The sequence below is a fragment of the Rattus norvegicus genome, chromosome 3 (assembly GCF_021556685.1).
Source record: "Rattus norvegicus strain SHRSP/BbbUtx chromosome 3, alternate assembly SHRSP_T2T, whole genome shotgun sequence".
NCBI lineage: Eukaryota > Metazoa > Chordata > Mammalia > Rodentia > Muridae > Rattus > Rattus norvegicus.
The window spans coordinates 162,148,725-162,165,039 of record NC_141536.1 but is presented as its reverse complement, the minus strand read 5'-3'; the positions used below and the strand labels follow the sequence as shown (position 1 = coordinate 162,165,039).

At 50.9% G+C, this 16,315-nt stretch overlaps 1 protein-coding gene and 1 long non-coding RNA gene across 12 annotated transcripts; one reads left to right on the top strand and one right to left on the bottom strand.

Moving 5' to 3' along the window:
• Positions 1-3,293: 3,293 nt before the first annotated feature.
• On the bottom strand, positions 3,294-4,455 carry LOC134486504 (uncharacterized). The gene is made up of 2 exons (XR_015684879.1): positions 4,200-4,455; positions 3,294-3,605 (listed from the first exon to the last, which is right to left on the bottom strand). It is a non-coding gene; the product is annotated as an uncharacterized LOC134486504 (long non-coding RNA).
• Positions 4,456-4,478: 23 nt separating this feature from the next.
• Positions 4,479-15,781, top strand: Ankrd60 (ankyrin repeat domain 60). 11 transcript variants are annotated; one of them, XR_015680313.1, is made up of 4 exons: positions 4,479-4,830; positions 10,096-10,221; positions 11,590-11,755; positions 13,873-14,279. XR_015680313.1 is itself a non-coding variant. In NM_001447382.1 (4 exon segments), coding segments are annotated over 3 exon segments (597 nt in total). In that variant the 5' UTR covers positions 4,498-4,751; positions 10,096-10,103; the 3' UTR covers positions 14,181-15,781.
• Positions 15,782-16,315: the final 534 nt, after the last annotated feature.

The following is a 16,315-nucleotide window of genomic DNA, read 5'->3' as shown; positions in this document are numbered from 1 at the left end:
CCCTAATTATCAAAAATGTAGGAAATCCAGAAAAACACAATGCAAGGGACTAATTGGTGCTCCTGAGATGGCTCTACCTCACAGACTTGTTAATCTCTATCTGGAAGAAGGAACTAGGGTGATGAGGCAGATCCAGAGAGACCTCGCTGGCCTAGAGCCCATCTCTGCAGCATGCTATTCCATGCCTGTCTGACCCAGTCATGGCTCCAGAGCCTGTGATGACCCTGAGACACTGTGACCATGGCGCTAACTCACCCTGATACGGACTTCCCTTAGAGGGAACACTCACAGGAACCCGAGTCTGTGTGCCTAGCTCAGGTCTCCACACGCTTGTTGGTCCTAAGCCTTTCGGTACCACCGCCACACTGGTACAGAATTTTCTCACCTGTAAAACAAGGCTGGTGTTGCTCTCCAGAACCAGCTGTGAGGAGGAAGGAAGGAGTGTCCTCTAGGCTCTCCAAGTTAGGGACAGTGTGCAGACCCCAGTGCTGAGCTCATGTAGGCATGACCGGCTTCAGAAGTGTGAGCCGGGGGCCAGCATATAGGGTAGCCTGGTAGCCAGTCCCTGCCTGCTGTAAAGGTTCTGAACAAGGTCTTATGTCCAGGCGTGTACACCATGGTGGCTTAGTGCAGGGTGATTGTTACAAAGGATCAGCTGCTGTGCTGTTGAAGAAAAGCTAAACAACTTACCTGAGGCCACAGAGTGACCAGTTTAAGTTTCAGATCTACACCTGCCTGGCTCCAGAGCCCATGTTTCTCGTCTAGACCTTGCAGTCCTTGTCAGCCATTCCTTGGTAGTGAGCTACAAAAATTATAAATTCAGTTCTTGAAATTTAAAAGTCCCCCCCTGCCCCCTCCTCCTCCTCCCTCCCTCCCTCTCTCGTCTCAAACCTACAGATTCTGAAGTAATGCCTTTACAATTACAGAAGTATGTGTGCTTTGAAATCTTGAGAAAGTCACTGCTGGGCTCTCACGTCTGCAGGCTGTGGCGAGGGAAGAGTCTGCTGCTGTGGGCCAGTTTGCAGACCACTTGCTTCCCAGCCTCCTGAGCCTAGTGTACGATCCCATGCCACATGTGAGGGTTCTGCAGGCCAAGGTCCTGTGAACATAGTGCTGGAGAAGGGTGTGTGGGCCTTGCTGGCTTCTCTGCTAACCCTGGCTGTGGCAGGTGGCAGCTAGGTCTGCAAAGAATTACAGTGGGCTGTTTAAGCCTGAGTGAGTACAAGCTGTATGTCTACTGGCTTGTCTCCCCACCATAGTGTGGGCCCTTTGTTCATTTCCAGCCTTCCCTGTCCTGCTCCCCACACATCAGTTCTCGTGAACTACAGAGCGAGATGCACAGAAAGGCTTAGTTACTCTAACTTTTAAAACAGGTGCCACTACTAGCAGTCCACCATTAAAATCTCAGCCATACTTTTGGAATGAGATATTTTATCATCTGAAAGGACTTAAGTGAAATGATATTTTTGGAAAAATTTTCCAGGGTCTTGACGTGGCCTAAAAGACAACAAAACTAGGATGTGTTATACAACACAGTTCATGGCACATGGGACTCCAGCTTTTCTCTCCTTAGCCTGTTTTGGAAATGCTAGGAACCATCATCTTAAAGTTGTTGAAGAGACTTGGCTCTGCAGTTGGCCCAGGACCAAGAAGTTTCTTCGATTTTTGCTTCCTTAGAACCAAGGATGCAGAGTGCTTGCTATAGACAAGTCGCCCGGGGAGGCCTCTGATGCACATGTGGCTTGTACTTGAAGAGAACCCAGTTAGTTGTATAAGAGCTTCTAGATGCAGCCTCTTTCAGGTGATGGCAGCTAGTGCCCCACCCCCACACCGCCCCCACCCCCAGACCCGGTCAGTGGCAGTTTGTAGAGAGGTTGTTGTGGATCCAGGTACCAATGGCGCTCGGGCTTCCTCATCATCAGCTGTCGCCAGCAGTTTGTTTTTTAGGAAAGACTCGTTATAGAAAATCTCCCCTTAGAGCCTAGTACAGGAGCTTCCGGGACCTGGAAGGCTGAAGCAGGGAGATCAAAAGTTCAAACCTAAGATAGAGAATTCTAGGCCTGTACGAGCTACTTAACAAAACGCTGTTCAAGAAAATGGAGCATAAATACAGCTCCGCTCGCCAATAAAGTAATTTAGTAGAAGCTTGTAAGTATTCTCTGGGCTTCGTGCCCTAATCCTCTCCCAGAAAATGGAGTTCATGGCACTGTGTTTGGTCTCCAGCTGAAGTACTGTACGTATGTAACTAACTTGACAGGAAGAGCTATGGATGTAACATCAGCTCTGCAGGAGTAAACATGTCACGTGAAATCTTGTTCTGCTTTGGATTGCTGCTGACTCCACTCATCTTACGGACTTTTGAAGTGTCCTTGTGACAGCGGCCTAGTAAAGAACTGTTACCCCTCTGTTGTGTAGCACCTCTCGATACTGCACTTTATCAACTGCTATGCTTGCAGTATCTTCTCCAGCCCTCACCCTTCCCCACTTCAGAAACTGTGAAAATGTGTGTTGGTCTTTGACAGTAGCTAGTGTCAGAAGGTTGTTTAATGTGGACATGGCCAAGGCCTGGGGGTTGGGGGAGGGACTGATGGCTGGGATACATGGATACTGGTTACACTTCAGACTCCCAAAGAAGAAAAAAGAAAAGAAAAAAGGAAAAAAAAGAAAAGGAAAAGGAAGAAGAGAAGAAACCATACTTTAACCATAACTTTCTACAAACCATTGACTCTTTACATTGGCTTAAGCACACAGAACCTAATTTCCTAGTTTTGAATCTCAGATGAACAAAAGGTGCTCGTATAGTTTTTAAACATTTTCATTAATTGATAATCCTGTGTTCTGTAAACATTGGACTATGGTTCTGTACCCATGTCTGTCCCTGTTTTGTGTTCTGGTTTTAACAAGGCACAGTAGCGGGTAGCCCATGGGACACAAGTGCCTCTTTTTAAAAATTGTATGGGGTTGGGGATTTGGCTCAGTGGCAGAGCGCTTGCCTAGGAAGCGCAAGGCCCTGGGTTCAGTCCCCAGCTCCGAAAAAAAGAACCAAAAAATAAATAAATAAATAAATTGTAAAGCCACATATTGAATTTCCTGTCATACAGGACGCCCCTGCAGGTCCCCAAATACTATTGATCTTGTTATTTAAAAGGAAAGAAAGGCAGGCGTCTATGCTGTGCTAAAGAGAGTGGGGCATATGTAAAGAACTCAAATACCACACACAGACAACAGATGGGCTATGTTAGCACAGATTAATTCATTAGAGTTAGAGACAAATGATTAAAGACAAAAACAAACACTGGCCCACTCTGTGTTTACTGTGTGTCTATAGTAAGTACATGGGGTAGAAGGCTTGCACAGCAAACAAGCCTTTATTTAAGCTCAGGGAATGGACACCATATTAAAATTTGTTGGTCTAAAAGTAAGGAAAATTATCCAGCTAGAATCTTGGGTTCTTTACAGAGCATAATCTTCTATAATGAAAAGCAGAAGAGCCAGGCAGCGGTGACACAGGCCTTCAAGGGAAGAGGAGGCAGGCAGATTCTGATCTTGAGGTCAACCTGGTCTAGAGAGCGAATTCCAGGAGACCCAGGGCTACACAGAGAAAGCTATCAAAAAACAAAAATAATAAATATGAAATAAAAATAAATATTTAGTGTTCTGAGGTAGAATGTAGGAACTGAAATTAAATTGACCAGTTTGGACAAGACCAGACTCCTATCAAGACTGGCTAGCCAGCCAGCAAACTTCTGAGTGAAGCTTTGGGATCAATACTCAGCACTGCCCGGGAAAGACTATAAGACCCGATAAAAGCCCAACCTGTTTACCGTGCACATTATAATTATCCATCATTGAGAATGAGCCTCTCTGATTAAACCACGCCCCCCGCCCTTTAGATCACCTTGACCGGCATGTGCTCTGCCCCCAAGTGTGCGGATGGTCTGGACCACCGTGCCTCAGTCCAAATTTTTGTAAGAAACTGCTAACACTAAATGTGTTTTTCAAGCATCTCTTAGTTCTTGGTAACAACAAGAGTTTTCAAAGGGCTTTCTGGCTCCCTGCCCCTTCTGAGGTGCTTCCTTCAGCCCCTAAAGACCTTGCTTAGGGTCTGATGTTTAAGGGCCTCCACCCTCCCAACCCTGCGGTGTGAGCTCCCCCTGAAAAGGTTCAAGCCTAGCCTTCCCATCAGGTGTTCTCCATACTTTTCTCCCTCCGAGGATGGAACGTCAGGGCCCACGGGTTTGATGTCATTTCCACGCAATCCTCTGCCTGTTCCAGCGTGGCCCAGGTCAGCTTGGATGGCGGCAAGCCTTAGAAACTGGGCCCAGCGTTTCTCCCTAATCATGCAGACTGCTCTAAACAGACAGGCTCCCCATAGGCCTAGGAAGCGCGCGAGGGCCGCGTAGGAGGGTGGGTGGGGGCCGTCTCCGGAAGCGTGGGCGCCCCTCTCCCGTCCCGGGGGGCCCCAGGCGGGGGCGGCGATGACGCGCGGGATGACGCGGGCCATGCGGAGGGCGGTAGACATGGCGAGGGCGGGCGCGCGTCCGCCAAAGAGGCATGGGGATGACCCCAAGGCGGGCGCGCGCCCCGCTCAGCCCTCCAGCCGGGCCCGCGCGCGGATTAAGGGGCACACAGGGGACCCGCTCGCCTCCACCGCGTCGCCAGACTTGACCCCTGACGTCTATGTCCTGCGGGTGAGGCTTGAGGAGACTGGAGAGCTGTTCCGCGTGGCCAACTGCCGCAGTGACATGACGGTGCGGGAGCTCAAAGAAGAGCTAGACCTGATGGTCGGCATCCCCTTCAACCTGCAGCGGCTGCATTTCCTGGACCAAGGTGGCCCCTGCCCGACCCCTTCCCATACCCCATGACCTCCTCCCACGCAAGGCCCCCGGCCCACTCCTGCCCTTGGGTCCCCAAGACACTTAACTACCAGAGAACCCAAGGTGACCAAGTCAACCCCAACCACCTTGAAGCCCATCTAGAAAGGCCCCTTGGAGCACTGGCTACTCAAGGACTCCTGAGTTCAAACATATGGGTGGGTGGGTGTCTTATTAAACCCCAAACATAAAGGTGAACCTGGCTCGCACACATTGTGTCTGTCCCAGGCTGCAGTCTTCCAATCTTGAGCAAGTACAGGCTACTCAGAACCTCAAATCTCAAAACCACAAGACCTTCGGGGCAGCCTCTTGTCTTCAGAAGGGAACCCAAGCCCCTAAGACAGCCATGTCTACCTAAGACTGCACACTTGAAAGAAAACAAGGCCTCAGTAGACCCCACCACCACCACCAAATCAAGGACAGGCCTTTCCCTCCATGAGAACTTGGATCCAAAAAAAATCCTAAGAGGTGAACACCAAGTTCTCTAGCCAGCATTTCAAAAGCTGGGACAAAATCTGCTGGGTCAGATCCTCAAAGGCAGAGGACATCTGCCTAAGATTGAACCCCCAAATCTCCAAGCTGAAAATAACCAGCTCAGAACCCTAACCCTAAAACTCAGTCGACTGTGTCCATACATAGCTGCACAAACACAGAAGAAGCCACCTAGACCTGGGACCCTCAAGACCCAGGACAAAGTTAGCCAAGACTGACTTAGTCTCTAGGCTAATGACCACTGCCTCAGGAACCCAAGTCCTCTGTCCCCACTGGCCACTCAAGATACTAAAAAAAATCCTGCCCATCTTAGGAAGCCCCAAATCCAGACCAAGCATGACCTCAAACTTCCATCAACTGTGTCTACATAGAGATGCTAAAACTCAGATCAAACATCCCCTTCTGGAACCCCAAACCCAGAACATCGGAATGTCCAGATCTCCCTCGCACACTAACCACTACCACAAGACACCCCCGCCCCAACTCAGACCAAGTATACATTCTTCCACGGGTGCTAAAGTTCAAATAAAACCTGCCAGTCCTACAACCCCCAAGTCCAGAGCACACCTACTCAAGGCTAAACCCCCAAAACTCTCAGGCTAACTACTACTGCAGCTCCCCAAACTCTAACTGTGCATACAGAGATACTAAAACTCAAAATGAACCTTGCTCATCCTGGAACCCCCCAAGCCCAGAACAAACCTGAACCCAGGCTTGAACCTCAAGTATCTAGGTTAGCCACCACTCTCTCAGGACCCAAGTACTCCACCAACGTACTCATGAGGATATCAAAAGCAAACCAAATACTTTCCACTTCGGTACCCCCCAAGACTGAACCCCAAGTCTCCAGACTAGCTATCACCACCCCAGAACCCCCAAATACTCCAGCAACTGCATTTACATGAGAGGACACTGAAACTCCAAACCTTACCTACCTTAGGACCCCAAATCAAAACAAGCCTGACCAAATCTGAGCCCCAAGTCCCCAGGCTAGCCACCAGGACCAGTCATTCTCCATAGCTGTTTCCACAGAAGGGTGCTGAAGCTCAGACGAACCCTGCCCACCTCAGGGTCCCACAGTGTGTTCATACACTGCTGCTTGATCCCCACATCCTCTAACTGCCCCTGGCCACACCAGCACCCTAAGTCCCAGAGCAGACTCCGCCCACAATCACAAGCATCAACAGAGAGCCTATGTCCCCAACTCTGAGACACCCTTCCTCCCAGCTATCACCACTCATCCGTACTGCCAAACCCCAATCCACATAAGGATGCTAGGTCCTAAAATGGACCTTGCCCACAGCTGGACCCCCACATCCAAACCCAACCCTGCCTACCTCTGAAAGCCAGCCCTCAAGCTCTCCCATGAACACAGCAAGACCCCAGTACAAGCCAAGCATCCTCATCAAGGTTCCAAGGATTAAATGAGTCAAGCCCACAGGAGAACCCCCTGAAAGTTGAAGCCAGGCTCGCTCGCTCTGGTTTCCCACTCCCAAGAAAATCTTGTGTTCATGAGTCCCTCAAAGCTGGCATCAGTTGTCCCTGTGAGGGAATGAAGGTTCAAACCAACCCTGATTCATGAGGACCCCAGAACTCAATACAGATCAGTTAGCCAAACTTATCATATCAGAACCCCAAATTTAGAGCAGACTCTATCACTAGCAAGACCTTAAATCTCAAAGGAGAGCTGTCCGATTCCTCTCAGTTGCTTACCAACCAGAGCTGCCTAAACAAGCCCATCCAAAGACCCCCAAATACTGCTCCAGATTCCTCTGAAACCAGGACCCCCCCCCCCAACCACACAGCAAGACTTCCTCCCATGGGAACCTCAGAGTAAATCCTGCTCTCATCAGGTCCCCAGAACTCAAAGCAGACCTCGCCCATGATCATTAGACACCCACCCCAATCTTGACACTAACCTAGTCTGTCTCTAACCCCCACGTTGCAAGTTGTATCCTGCCCCACACTGGGGGCTCACAGGGAGCCCTGCAGAATAAGAGCCCACTCCTTTCAGTTCTCTTGAATCTAGACCCCCCATGAGTCCCAAATTCCATGGGGAGGCACCCAGTGGAAGCCAGAGGCTCTACAGCCTGTCTCTCCTTCCCTCAACCTGGGGACACGGCTGCCCCTGTCCCCATTCCCTACAGTGTTTAGGATATGAGAACAGGATCAAAGCCCCTGGGCTCCATCATCTCCCTACCCGATGGAAATCAATGCAAAACACTTCAAGAAAATGAAGATTAAAAAACAAACAAACAAAAAACAAAACAAAACAACAAAACCTCTGGGCTGCTGGGGGATGTGAGCAGCCGGTATCCTGGAGACATTGCAGAGTACTGCAGGCCTGGGAGGATGGAGACAGCTCTGGAAACAGCCTGTCCCCACGCTCCTCCGAGTTCTCAGGCACTGGCTGTCCTGGGCTCAGTCTCCTAATCCGGAGAGCAGAGCCCCATTAGCTCTAGAATTCTCTGTGCTGTTCCCCAGTGGGCAGGAATGACTCTGCAAACTGTGCAGGCAAGGCCAAAACACTCTTCCTCGGCACCTTTAAAAATAGGTTAAATATTTTCCATGGCCTGTGTACTTTCTTACAGTAGTTAAAAGATGCTCGTGTGTGTATATGTGTATGTGTATGAGTGTATGACACACACACACACACACACACATACACACACACACACACTTTGAAGCTTTATTTAGCAAGAGGCTGTGTTTGAGTCTGTCTATAGCCAGCCAGGTATGAAGGACACGAGTGAGGTACAAGAGGGGACTGTGCAGTTGTTCTCCAGCAAGGAATTTGAAAAACTGCGTGTCTTCCTAACTCCGGACCCTCTTTTGTTCATTTATCCTCGGCCGTAAGCAATAAATCCAAGCAAGTGGAGAGAGAATAAGAGGTGGGTGACTTCATAGTGATGTCACAGTGCTCAGACTCAGCAGTCACTTAGCAACTGTTGAAGGCCTGACCCCTAAGCCGTTGCTGGCTGACTGTGGCTGGCACATCTGCCCACCTCCGAGGTTGCAGGGGGAAGGGCAAGTGAGATCATGGCGGGAAAGCATCAGGATGGCCTCGCCTAAATCCGCCAAGCAAATTCACGAGCGAGTACACTGCCCCTGACGATCATCTGTCGGTTGATAGTTGGTAGCATTCGTCTGAGCCCAAGGTGGCGCCTGCCCATCCGAAAAAGGGGCCGTGTGAGGGACTGCACAGGAACTGCTGTGAGGGAAGACGCACAATTAACTCTCCTAGATGTCTACCAAATGGTTAGAAAGTCAAGTTGTCTTAGAGCAGGGACAAGACCAGCTCCCACGGTCCAGCCACAAATAAAACCCTAATTAACGGATTCGCCGACCAGCATTCTGTCTCCATCCCTCTGCAAGTATGATCATCAAATGGTGCCCACAAGTCTGGAAGGAGTCAGACCTTGTCACATCCTAGCCAGGCCTAGCCTCAGTTTGCCCCCAGTTAGAGGAAGAACCATGTAGGCTGGAGGATCATGGTGAAGATTCAAGGATGTACTGCTCAGTTCAGGGGTAGAGACCCAAAACAATTATCAAGAACCCAGAACATTGATGGATTCTGATCACCTGGAATGGGTACTAGGGCAGCCTGGGCAGGTCGTTATTGCTTCTGAGTAATCCAAGTCGTCTGTGGTTCCTAAGACAGTAGGTGACCAAGAAAGAAATGTGCGTGTGCTTTGAGACACTAAACACCACTGCCTTTTAACCTCCCCCTGCACAATACTCCCTGAGCTGTCTTTCCCAGAGTGTGTTGTTGGTTGTTGTTGTTATTATTATTTATTGAAATGGGATCTCATGTATCTTCAGAGTAGACCTGAACTCCTGATCCTCCTGTCTCTAGCTCCCAAATCCTGGGACAACAGCTGTGTGCCACCAAGCCTGGCTGAGCATGGGTTTCTGGATGTAGGTCTAGGTCCATTGTTGACCCCCAGAATAAGATGCCATGCTGGGTCTGGAAAGAGCTCTGACACTCCAGTTCCAATGCATTCAGTGTTGCTATTTGCTTCTGAGGTCACCACAGGCACTGGGGACAATGTCTAGGGGGCATCCTTGACTGTAAGAGCTGTAAGTGCAGCTGACGTGCTATGGGCATAGGCCGTGGAAACTGTGGTGCGTGGGTACCTAGTTGAAAATGTCAGTTAAGCTCCTACGTGGAAAAACCCTGGCGTGGGCTGCCTGTCACTTGCTGGATCCTTCAGTCACTGTCATCTCTTTAGCCAGCTAATGGCTACATTCCCTGGAGCCGGTGTTCAGTTGAAGGTATATGACTCGTTAAGTACACTGTCGGGCCTGTGTGATGTATAGCTCAGATTTAAGTAGTTCTATTTGTAGAGTTTGCCTCATAAAACGATTTCACTGACTCATGGATTTTTTCCCCCAACAGGACAAGCTGTAATTACAAAATTTTATAAATCACTGTGTGTATAGGTTTTTTTTCCTTTCTTTTTTTTTTTTTTCCTTTTTTTCTTTTTGGGTCCAGCTTCAGTCCGAGCTGAGCCAAATTAATTTTCTAAAAAGCCTTAACAGCATCCATTAGAAAAGGCTCCTGTGAGACCATCGGGTGAGAGAGACCCTCCTCTTCCCCCCCGCCACCACCACTTTGCTCAAGACTTTAGAAGTGTCTTTGGGTGATTCAGGGCCAGACGTGGTCTGGGCTGATGCAGGGATTTCTCTAAGTCCTAATTTTGTTAAAAGGAAAAATTGTTTCCCGTAGGAATTTTGATGGATGACGCCACGCTCAAGTTCTATGATGTCATTCCGGGAGCTATTATTTCACTATGCATCTGGCACTATGATGGTTGGACGGAACTGGTTTTGGCCGCTGTGGAAGGGGACCCCAGTAAGGTGGTTTTGTGCTTCTTTCAATATTGGGGGGGCGAGGGACCCCAGTCTTTAGCATGAGAATTCAAATAAAGGCCTCAGAGTAGGGGAGAAAGATGAGCCTTCCTCCATGGAGTGTGGGCCCCTGAGCTCATTAACAGTTCCTAAACCTGCTTCACTCCACATGCGCAGTGGCACCCGGGTGGTACATTCTCTGTCCACATGTTGGTCAATGAAAATCAAATTTAGTCCCAGTAGAGAGCATGGGGTGGTAGCCCACTGCTCGGGGACCTGCGTGTCACACGCAGGAGGCTGAAACACCCAGAAGGCTGTTTGACTTAGGAGTGGGCGTAGGGGTCTGGCACCCTTAGACAGCAGCTCTCATCTAATGTTTGTCAGGCATCCTGCTGGGCTATCCGTTGGCCCTGGGGGAGAATGAGGAGTGGTGTTAGGGCAGGACTGTTTACCCATCCATGAAGGTGAATGGTTGGCACCAGGACAAGTGTGTACTCTTTCTTCCGTAGCCTTTGAGGGTAGGGCTCTGAGATTCCCCCAGGGGCAAGAGGCCGATTTCTGGTAGGACAGGGTTCAAGGGAAGGTTGGGTACAGGGAGAGGTGCTGGGATGCGTCCAAGGAGTGGTGGGAGGCGGTGATCTCTGTATCACAGACCCCAGGCCCGAGGACCAAGAGCAAAGTCCATCCAGCCCTAGCTGGCATATCTTCTACTTCTCTACATCCCCAGTTTCCTCTCCTGCCTGGAAGTTTAGTCTGTGTCCTGCTTATGTGCTGCCTGAGGAGATGAGCACAGCCAGCCCTCCACTCCCTGTTCAGCTGGCCCACTGCCCTTCCCCAGGCCCCTCTCCCACACCCTTTCCTTTCTGGCTGGGACCTCCAGAGCACAGAGTCCTCTCTGTGGTGTCCATGGCCCTCTTCTCATCCCCAAGATGGTTCTGTGATGGACATCTCTCTGCCAACAGAGTTTTAGAAACGCCCAGAAGCTGACAGAGGCAATGGACACACACACACACACACAAAACAGCCTGGAAAGACAGACTCCATCACTCTTCCCTTCCCGGGGCTCCTTCCGGGGGACCACATTGTGTTGGCTGGCATTTTTTCCCCAAGGGCCACAAATGTCTTCCTCTGGACACATTGGCAGTGTTATTTTTCTCCTTCAAGACATTGGCAGAAAGGCCTTCCCTATGTCCCCCGACTGGCCAGGGGTGGAGACTGGGTGCGGGATATCTATACTTCCTGAGTGCTATGCGGGTCACCCAGCACCCCTCCACTCCCACTGTGCACCTCGGTTAGGATTAAGTCCACCTCCATGCGCGGTGGCGTGCAGGGCATGCTCTAGACACAACCTTGACCTATTCCTTTCACCTAGATGTCATGTCTTGGTATCAGTGAGGACACTTTCTACCGGACAGCAAACTCGCAGCACTTTAAGGGGGAGCAGTGGAGGCAGTGGACCGCCCAGAGGGCGTTTGTGGCCTTGTATGTCTCTGCTCACAGAGGTCACGTGGATGCCGTGCAGTATCTTCTAGAACTTGGTAATTCTGCAGGAAGCCGGGCCCTGATCCGGTTGGGAGGACAGGATGACCCATCTCACTTGTTCCCTCAGCATTGGCTCCCCGGGTTCCAGACTTCTCACCCATCAAACATGTCTCCTGCTGGGCTCCTTGGTCAGAAGCACCGTGTGGCATGCCCATTAGGGGCTCCCACTTCTCTAGGCTGGGGCTGTAGAGCGTTCTACTGTGGTAGAACCAAAATCAAAGGACAGCGAGTCACGGAGAGGTAGGGGTGAGGGTGGGGGGTGTTTGGAGGACTTCCTAGCCTGGCCTTTCTAGCAGCCCATGGTCTGTCTTCACCCCCACCCCCGCCGCCCCCAAGTAGATTCCGCAGTGGTCCAACAGGACCTCACCCCGGGTATCCTATGGAATGGTCAGCAGGCTGGATGGAGGGCCTTTAAAATAGATGCTCAGCCACACTTTTTCTACCATGTCTCCACTTAAGAGTGGCTGTCTGTCTGTCTCTCCCCCTCCCCCAAGCTGTGGTCAGCACTGTGTCTGGGCAGATGTTTGGAAGGAATCTTTTGTCCTCCCTAGTTGGAGAAACGATCCCCCTGACTGAAAGTCAAGTTACCATATACATAGCTTCAGAGAGCCCACCCCATGGCTTCCTTGGGAAAGGGGAGGGAGGGACCAGCAGGTGCCTCTGGCTTTCCAAGCTGCTGCCTCCATGTAGGGCCTCTTTCCTTTTCATCTGCTGTCTTGCTCAGCCCCGAGCGATCCGCCCCCCACACACATACACACTTCCACCAGACAGGGTGGGAGACAACTCGACTGTCCGAGGCTGGGTACCGGCCTGTCATATCTCTGCCACAGAGCTCAAGATGGTTGGGTGACAGCACCGCGTTTTCTGCCATCGCACACTGCCTTTCTGCTCTTCTCTTACACGATGAAAGATGGGCTTTCACAGCCCAGCAGTCCTTTAAGCTCATAAAAAGTCACCTTCGCTCTGATGGAACTGTGATGTATTTGAAGGCCCCCGTTAAAAAATGACGGCCAGCTTTGCAAAGTCTTCCGTCCTCTGCAGCCATCATTGGGGGTTGGGGGGAGACGGGGGAGGCACAGGGTCATGCCGGCACTCTAGAAGCCTACTTAAACTTTGCCTCACCAATCAACCATAGCTCAATTGTGCGGCAGTAGCCTCAGTGTCAGCTGTGTTGAGTCGAATCACCTTGGTGTTTGTTTGTTTGTTTGTTTGTTTTTTGTGCATGTGTATGTGTGTGTCCAGATTTTTGTTACCCAGAATTCGATTCAGTTCCACAAGTCCATGCTGGACCCCTGTCATTAGCCCATCGGTCTGCAGGAGGCAGCAAGAGTCCAGATCTGAAATGGCCCAGGCCACCATTTCCTGCCACACCTCCTTGGTACCTGTAGCTGCATTCCAAGGATAAAAGCAGCAGAGCCCAAACCTTGTGTGTTTCTGTCCTCATGGATCTTAGGAGGAAAAGCCAGCCAGTGGTTGCAAATGATTAACCCCATAGCCAGCCACCTATGGGATGCACCCAACGCAGCCCCTACCGAGCTCGTTGTATGGGGAGAGATGTAGGGGTTGTAGGGAGGAAGAACTAAGGAGTTACTGAAACCCTGAAAGCGGAGAAATGCGAAAGTGTAATCTATAGCAGGAACAGCACGTGCAAAGGGCCTGGGGCACAGTGTAAAATGACCTAAGCTCAGGAGGTAGGTGGAGCTGGTTCAATCAGTAGAAAGCTCAAGCGAGGGATGGAAACAGTGTTGCAATGAGGAAACTGAGCAGACAAACCCATCAGAGTGCTCTGCAGGCAGCAAGACGCAGGCATGTGCTTGGAAGAGGAGACTGGAATGTGTTGTCTAATGGGTGCCCCCTGGGGCCAGGCTAGATGGGAGCGGTGATGAGCTAAAGGAAACCACCATGTCCCCGGGAGCAGTACCAACTGTCCATTGTATTCCTGCCACCTTAGTGTCACACGGTGTAACTCCTAGCTAGGAGAACAGACCACTCCAGCTGGTCTTCTTTTCTTTTTTTCTTTTTCTTTTTCTTTTTTCTTTCTTTTTTTTTTTTTTTTTTTTCGGAGCTGGGGACCGAACACAGGGTCTTCCAGCTGGTCTTCTTAATCTCACAGGAGCGAACTGCCTGGCCAAATCACCCCTGGGCAGGACACCCCTGCACGTGGCCGCAGCCATGGGCAGGACAGAATGCATCCAGCCCTTACTGGAACATGGCGCCTCCATCCACGACAGAGACTTGAAGAGCGAAACGCCTGTCACTATCGCGCGGCGCCTGAAGCGGGGGAATTTCGAGCGCAAGATGTTCATTCTCTACTGGATGATCAAGTCTGGGACCAGGGACCCTGACTTAGTATCGAGGGATGCTTCAGAGAAACACAGCCCTGGGGTCATGGCAAGGAAGACCTCAGTGTTGATCTCCTGAGTACCTTTGCCCGTCATGTGATTCTGGGGTGACCTTATAGCCCCCGTTGTGGCCCCACCGTGGTACTCTTTATGGAACAAAGAAAGGGACAGAACTCAATCAGACACCAAATTGGTTGTCCTCTTACAAGAGTCTGGGGGCGGGGGGGGGGGAGGAGGGTGTAATGGAGCAGGTGAGTCCATCTCCTTTGCAATCCATTCTGCCCCGCCCCCCACCCACCATGCCGACAATGCTAGCCTTTAATTTTAAGCTCTTTGTACGTTGGTGCCCAATCACACCGTTTGGGGTGATGGTAGCCAATTATCCCTCCCTTCCTCGGCCCTTCTAATGTACCAGCATAATGGGAGTAATAACAGGAACGATAATAGCGCCCCTGTTACCGCGGGGAGCGAGCACGGCCGACGTCAGGAGGTCACAAGCAGAGCAGGTTGTGAATTTGTTTGTCAAACCCACGTAGCTAACCATTTCCTTGGCCCGTCATGGGACACAGTGTAGGCTGAGCTAGCTCTTAGGGGTCTGCGGCCTGAGTTCAGGGAAGATGAGAAGCCAGGAGTGGGGCTTGTAGGCCTCCAAACATAGTCTTCTTCCAAGGGGTTCATTTCTTATCCTCATGGGAAGGAGGCATGTGGTCTTCCGTGGGAAGAAAACAGCCCAGGAAACAGAAGAGAGAGAGAGAGAGAGAGAGAGAGAGAGAGAGAGAGAGAGAGAGAGAGAGAGAGAGAGAGACTGGCTACCTCATCCTGCAGTCCCAACCCAGCACCTCCACAGCCTTCATGCTCTTCCCTCCCACTCTCCCCAGAGCCCTCTCTCTCTCTGGGAGCCAGCCATTGGCCCCAGGCACTATGCCTGGCCTGAGGACCTACGCATTTGGGGACAAGCTCTCCATTTCTCCCAATTCAATTAGACACTTGGCTAGACGTCCAGGCCCTCGGGGGCGACATTTGCTTCAGTCCAGGGCAGCGTCACTTGGACGTGCTCCTGGGCTCCGAGGACACCCCATTAGAGACAAGCTCAATACCTCGCGTTGGGCCTTAGCCCACACCGTAGACCCCGTTGTGGGGGGTCAGTGAACCAAGTGCAGGAAGCAGGCAGAGAAACAGAGGCTGAGGCTCAGTGCCTGGGAAATGGCAGAGGGACCCATCCCCAACAGAAAGGCAGGCCAGAACCTGCTAGATTGTTCTAGAGTGTTCTGGAGCAGAAGCTCAACTTCCATGATAGTTTAACTCTTGGTTTTGAAAGACTGCCATGACATTCTGAAGAAGTAGGAAGGCACACAGGCACACCCGGGGGTAGGGGTGGGGGTGGGTGGGTGGGAGACAGCTGCTCAACTCCTTGTTTGGCTGGGAAAGTGAAGGAACCTGAGTCCCATCAGGATGACTCCCAGTTCTAGGGACCGCAGTGCGGGGATGACCACAGGCCTTTCGGTGACACAATGTCTGCCTCGTCACTCCTGGTGGGCCATATGCTACCCTGCAAGCCCTGAACATTGGCACAAGTCCCAGAACCCGTGTATGCGTCAAAGGCCTCTTGGCCCTTCATCCAGTTGCCTTGCTACCCTTCCCTTCCAATTTCCCAGTAACAAGACCTCGTTTTAAAATTAATGGTTCTGTGTTTCCTGGTGTCCTAGCAAGTAAGACCTTTGTTGACAATGGTCTTACACCAGTCGACGTGGCTGCGCCCAGGCTCAGCCTTCTCTGTTTGACTAAGAGTCAGGAAAGAGCATCCCCGCATCAGGGAAGTCAAACTGAGATCTTATTTTTGGCAGTCGTGCTCCAAAGTCAATAGGCAGATATTAAAACACCCCAACCCATCGGTTCGGGTCACTTAGCTAATGAGATGTGCAGAGGTGGGGTGACTTATGGGTACCCTTTTAACTTAACAAGTGGAGTCCCTCCAACTCCTGTGTTTGCCAAGAGCTTGCTAAGCAGTCTTTGTTATTGGGAGAGCCAACGGGCTGGCATGAAGACCCACACATTTGGGGACAAGCACTCCATTTCTCCCAATTCAATTAGACACTTGGCTAGATATCCAGCAGCGTCAGGCCCTTGGTGGTAACATTTTCTTCAGCCCAGGGCAGGGTCACTTGGACACGCTTCTGGGCTCCGAGGACACCCCATTAGAGACAAGCTCAATAC

Bases quoted from the DNA above. Each gene is read 5' to 3' on its own strand.
- Ankrd60 (XM_087646269.1), top strand. From the start codon at position 10,104: ATGGATGACGCCACGCTCAAGTTCTATGATGTCATTCCGGGAGCTATT. The intron at 10,227-11,589 runs GTGGTTTTGTGC...CCTTTCACCTAG, and splicing joins TGGAAGGGGACCCCAGTAAG to ATGTCATGTCTTGGTATCAG. The intron at 11,756-13,872 runs GTAATTCTGCAG...TTAATCTCACAG, and splicing joins GCAGTATCTTCTAGAACTTG to GAGCGAACTGCCTGGCCAAA.